General features: G+C 36.4%; 1 protein-coding gene across 1 annotated transcript; it reads left to right on the top strand.

The window, feature by feature from the left end:
• The first annotated feature begins 3,316 nt into the window (after positions 1–3,316).
• Positions 3,317–5,020, top strand: LOC129567947 (UPF0764 protein C16orf89 homolog). The gene is made up of 6 exons (XM_055445337.1): positions 3,317–3,498; positions 3,609–3,761; positions 3,878–4,039; positions 4,160–4,268; positions 4,491–4,663; positions 4,752–5,020. The coding sequence occupies exons 1-6, from the start codon at positions 3,339–3,341 to the stop codon at positions 5,018–5,020; spliced, it is 1,026 nt and encodes a 341-aa protein (XP_055301312.1). The 5' UTR covers positions 3,317–3,338.
• Positions 5,021–5,753: the final 733 nt, after the last annotated feature.

The following is a 5,753-nucleotide window of genomic DNA, read 5'->3' as shown; positions in this document are numbered from 1 at the left end:
TATCCCAGCTAGCACAACGCAATCTAGACTCATTTGAGAAGTAGGTTGCGTATGGGATTCATAGAGGCGCCATCTGTTGCCATGCTTTTGAACTCTTATGTATTCCATTGACTTCAATGATATATTTGGGAAAGATAGTGGCGCCACGCTTTATTCGTAAAGTTTTAATAGAAAGTTTATACGCTGACATCAATGTATTTACATTGACTGTATGGTCCCATTGGCACAACGGTTCTTGACCCAGTTCTTACCATAAATTCTTACTGCAGATTTGATGATATTTGTTGTTCTTACCCTATTGGATTGTATGAATGAGGTAAGAATAAGCCGATATGTTCTTTTCTCACTTAAATTTCAATTTCAATACACTTAAGCAATGCTACAAATATTCTGTTCTTAGCATGTGCAAGTATTCCATAAGAGAATGTTGTTCCACATTCTTAGCATGTCCTCTAATGTGACATATTCTTTAGATGAAGGTATATAGAACACAATCAGATTGGCAATTTATAATTTTCATTAAGATCACACAAAGTACATGATGCGAACAATAATAATAAAACGAATTACATTCGTTATCCAAACTTTTCCGCTCCGCAGCAATTTAGTTTACCTCCCGCTTAATGTTCAACCAAAATTTCAATGAAAACTTTTTTCATAGCACTTCTGAGCTTGAAAAATAACTATTTCGACCATTTTCCTCTTATATTCGACCATTTTCCTCGAACAGAATTTCAAACATTTCAAGAAATGTCGATTTTGGACCAAATTTATGGGCAAGTAGGTGTTCGGTTGTTCGAAGACTCCCATTATTTTTGCAAAAAAATGGCAGTTTGCCTCGACCAAAATCCTGCAAAATGCTTTTTTTTTGGTATTTCCCACACAAAAGTGTCATTTTTCAAGGTTTTTCAGATCCTCAGTCGGAGGCTTATGGTACAAAATTTTGATCTTCAATTTTTTTAAAAGTTTCTTGAACCTTCTCTTCGGTTATAACATTTCAATGCGAATTCCCAATAAACTAATAAACTTATTCAGACCACATAGCACTTAAATTCTTCGCTGGTCGTAGATCCAGTTTCTTACATGGATCGCCAATTGTTTATAGTCGTGTTGCCAATTTCTTGGTATGGATGCAAAGCAAAATAACCAATCAATGCACGTATGCACCTAAACAAGCTGTCCATGGCGAGAACTTAGAACAAACTTGTGTCTTCAACCAAGAATAATAGAGTGAAAGTTAATGCGGTTAAGGAGTTATGTACATAAATTTCCAAATTGGAATTCCATTTCTTTCATATCAAAAGTGAACGAATAAAGAAAAGAACTGTTGAGCTGCATTTCATTGACCTTATGATTTATTGTGGCTATAACCATTTAAAAAGATACATCAAAAAGATCAGTAAGAATTTTTAAATAAAGGACAAGTCCCAAACTTTTGAAAGCTGATCATCTTATGTCAAAATCAACAATTTCAGACGCACTCTTAGAATTTTTCAACATAAGAATGACATAAATACGTAGAAGCTTCTGAGCTACCTAACGAACGCACAAACGAATACACAACAACGGAGAAAACACAAGCAAGAGAATGTGCGTGCTACACTCATTCGCCTTCTACTCGGTTCGTTCATCGAGCGAACGGTTTCTGTGTAGATATGACAATAAGGTTCAACTGGACGAGCGCACGTTCAATATTGTCTCATATACACAGACACTGTTTGCGTTGTGTATGTATGCTCGATGAACGAACCGAGTAGAAGCGAATGAGTGTAGGGTGCACAGGCACACTGCACATTCTCTTGCTTGTGTTTTCTCCGTTGTTACTTTTTCGCAGGACCCGATGGTCCTAAAGGCAAAGTATTGATTTTGGCTCAAATTTTAACACCTCCCAAAAATATGATTTCTATCCATTTTCAAGGCCGTAGAACACGAAAAAATGGTTTTTAGGGTGATGTTTTGTGGGTCTTTCGTACGTCGTACGTGCCGCACAATCTTTTTATATGTTCGGAGTGTTTGAGCTATTGGCTGGAGATACTCCATTACTTTTTTTGTGGTGTGTTTGGGACTTCAAGAGGGTGGTTTATAAGTATTCACCATGTATTTCTTACGTTCCAAAAATTAATTATAGCCGTTTGAAAATAAGTGATATTTTCCCAATTTTGTCCCGACTGTTTGAGCTATTGGCTAAAGATATTCATTTCCTTTTTGTGATGTGTTCGGGACGTTAAGAGCATGGTTTATATTGTAGAGATATCGCCAGTGGAACGATTCGCCCCCACTACCCCTATGAACTGTTCAGCAAAGTTAATTTTTTCATAGTCAAATAAAATATCCTTTTCAAATGGTTAAATTTAAAACTTTCTAAATATTATTCATCATTTAGTTTCAATACCTTTGCTTTGTTGGATATAGCTTCAATTTAGCTATTTAATGCTGGTGAAACTAATCTCGTAAACCCTTTCATTCATTGAAATCAACACTTAAAATAAATGACTCGGCGACATAGTTGCTTAGAACATTAGTGTCAGTTTAAACGCTGGTCGGAATATGTGCACACATTTTTTCTAATGAAAGACAACAAATCGGGAAGAACGGCAAGAATGAAGTTGACTTGTCTGTCTCATGTTTTTCTTCTCATCAAGATCATCTTCATGTTATCCGATGTTTTCGGCCAGTTTCAGTCATTATTTTTTTTTGTATCCTATTTGGGGAAAACATATAAAATCCTCTGGAAAACAAAGTTTAACTTGACGCCAATAGCAATAAATTCGCTGTAGCGTTCGAAGAAAAATTACTGGGGATAATGAAAATGATTGACGATGACGATAGCCTGTACTTGAGACAATGAGCGCGTATAGTTGCCAAATGGTTGAAAGAATTTTCCGCTCGCGTCGTTTGCAAATCAAGATTAAAGTTAATCCCACCTCTCATGACAAATAGCGTGAAAATAACACTGTGTACTACAACACACACTGGCAGCAACAGCAGCAGCAGCAAAGAAGCGCCGTTGGCTTGAGTACGGTTTATCCAGCAGAGAGCATCGTACAACAGTAAACAGGAAAAAAACATCGTTTGATTGAAACAAATAACTGGCAAATTGCGTGAACTGTGTGTAGAAACTTCGTAAACGTTTTTGCTTGGTCAGTAATATGTATGAAAATAAAAACCCAGAGACAATTCCGACTTTTCAGATGTGTTCAGCGGTTACGGGAGGAGAGTTCATCACTTCAAAATGCGGTAGCATTAAATTTACTCAGTGTTTCGACGACAGTTGTGTTGAATATCTCGAGCAAAACAGAAGTTTTCAAGTGGAACGAACACTCACGAAAAAAAAAAACATGTGTCGTTATACATTTCTGCTAATATTTTTGTATTCTTCCCTAATGGAGCATCAATCGATTGAATTATATGATCGATTGTACCACTTAATCGACTACGTCAAAAATCATACGGAATCACAAAAACCGGACCTTATGCTGGGCATTTATCTGTGTGAAGGTGACGAAAACATAGCAAAAGAAAAACCGAGACCGACTGCACTTTTGTGTGGTTGATCTGTGATTTCTGAACATTTTAAAAGCGTATGAATTTTCCATATGTTCCCACAGCGCAACTGAAGGCAATGCATTTCAACGGAACTGGCCCACACGACAAGCTGGAGCAAGTGTTGGATAATGTGAAACACGTACGTGAGCAATATGAGAATAAAGTGGCCGAGCGAGAGCATTCAATATGGGAATTGAATGTGCACAATTCAATTGGTTTGTCATCATCAAGTTCATCATCATCATCAAAAAAATTTCCCCCTTGTCAAAGCAACCGGTGATTAATTGTGTTTATTGGCATTTTCTCTCCCGTCATTTCGCCTCGAGTGCAGTTGTTCAACACTTATTGAATTTGAGTTTGTGGGTCACATCACTTGAATCAAACAATGATGGTCTGTTTTTTGGAAATCTAACAACCAACTATCCGCTGTCACTAACGCTCGACAATTTCGCCGATCACATTGATGATGGTGCACCGTCGCCAAGCGAATCAGGTTTTTCAATATTTATTCGGGCAAATTGCTGATTTCACACACACACACAATAGGTGTGTGCATTACGTATGCACAATATGTTTAATCGAAATTCGGGGTGGTTTTATTTGTTTGTTTTAGATGAGTGTTTAGCCGAACTATTGAATTCCATACAATGCACGATAAGTGATCGGTGTCTACAAATTATGTCACTCAACAACGAATCACACGGATACCATTTAACACACAAGTATGTGGAATGTGGATTGTGTGAACATGTGGATAGTGTATATAAATGTTATCGATTCACCGTTTACACAATATAGGAAGATGGGAACACAATATTTGAATATATTAAACATGTCGATTTAATATAAATTCAAGTGATAGAATCGTCATATTTTCAATAGAATGCACCGCATGAATTTAATTGAAAATTATCATGTTCGATTTCTGTTTTGCAATGTGACAGATTACTCTATTTCATGGTGATGAAGTACCATGATTGTGGCTCTTGTTTACCTGTCACCGGGATGTCACTTGATTTCATGATTTATACATTATGCTCTATGGTGTGGCACGAACGGAATCTCATCATTGAAATGGATATTCCGAACCAATTGAAAGATTTACTCATCGAACAAAGTAAGTTGATGTCATCGGTATCAGGAAATAGTATTCCAAGAGATTGAGTGAGTGTTTAACACGTTTTTTTTGTGGATTTTTTCTTCAGCTCTACTCTGTGGCATAAGTGGGTATGCTGCATTCATTGACGAAACGACTGTTCGAGATATAGTTCAATGGCAGGTCCCCGAGTCCGGTTGCTATGAATACTTTGATGGTGCTCTACCGAATGACAACGATGATATGGACACAAAAAAGCAAAAACGCTCTGCTGCCCTTTTAGAAGACAATTGTTCCGATCATATGACTGGCTTGGCTGCGGCTACATTTGGACTCTTTGCTAAAATTTCCAGCTTCTTTCATGATGAAACTGTTTAAAGATTCATTGAAGACAAAAAATGAAATAAATTTCAATTTAAAACACATTTTGCCCACTTGTTTGATCGATTTGAAGACAATTAAAGTGTCAATAAAAATGATAGCTGCATAATGTTCCATTTCACACCAATTGATTCGCTTTAGTCTATACACAAACCATGCTGTGCTTTTTCCAATGAAAAAGTTTATGGCGCTGCTGTAGCTCTCAAGAAATTGCAGCATGATTACATTAACGAAGGTTGAATTAGAAAAAAAAACATAGCTTTAAATAATTTATTAGGCAGTTACATTGAATGTTTTTTTCGTACCGTTTTTTGATTCTGCTGAACAGATGGATTCGACACGATAGATGAACATGGGCACTTGATAACATGCGTTAGTTACTCATTCCAGAATTATGTGATTTTTTCCCTAGAAATGCGTTATCAACATCTGAATCATTTCAAACTAAACGCAAAAGAAATTTTAATTTGCGTCAAAGTTTCTTAGAAAATAATTTTTTGGAAAATTTTTGAAAAAACGGCGACTCAATGTAGAAAAAATTACACTTGAAAAATGGCCAAGAGTGGACACAAAAATACGATGCATACTAAAAAAAAATTAAAATACACACATAGCGAGAGCGAGAGGAAAAACGTCCAAAAAACAAAAAAAACATTTACGATAACGCTCGCCATATAGCTGGCTGCTATTATCGAAGTGGCTTTTTATTTAATATTTCAGTTCAAGCAGT

The sequence above is a fragment of the Sitodiplosis mosellana genome, unplaced genomic scaffold, assembly GCF_009176505.1.
Source record: "Sitodiplosis mosellana isolate CC-2019 unplaced genomic scaffold, AAFC_SMos_1.0 Smas_scaffold_14, whole genome shotgun sequence".
NCBI classification, from domain to species: domain Eukaryota; kingdom Metazoa; phylum Arthropoda; class Insecta; order Diptera; family Cecidomyiidae; genus Sitodiplosis; species Sitodiplosis mosellana.
The sequence above is the reverse complement of the archived record's forward strand: the minus strand, read 5'-3'. Positions and strand labels throughout refer to the sequence as shown.

Coding starts and splice junctions, on each gene's coding strand:
- LOC129567947 (XM_055445337.1), top strand. CDS start 3,339: ATGTGTCGTTATACATTTCTGCTAATATTTTTGTATTCTTCCCTAATG. Junction 3,762..3,877: donor GAATGTGCACAATTCAATTG/GTTTGTCATCAT, acceptor CCTCGAGTGCAG/TTGTTCAACACTTATTGAAT. Junction 4,040..4,159: donor ACCGTCGCCAAGCGAATCAG/GTTTTTCAATAT, acceptor TGTTTGTTTTAG/ATGAGTGTTTAGCCGAACTA.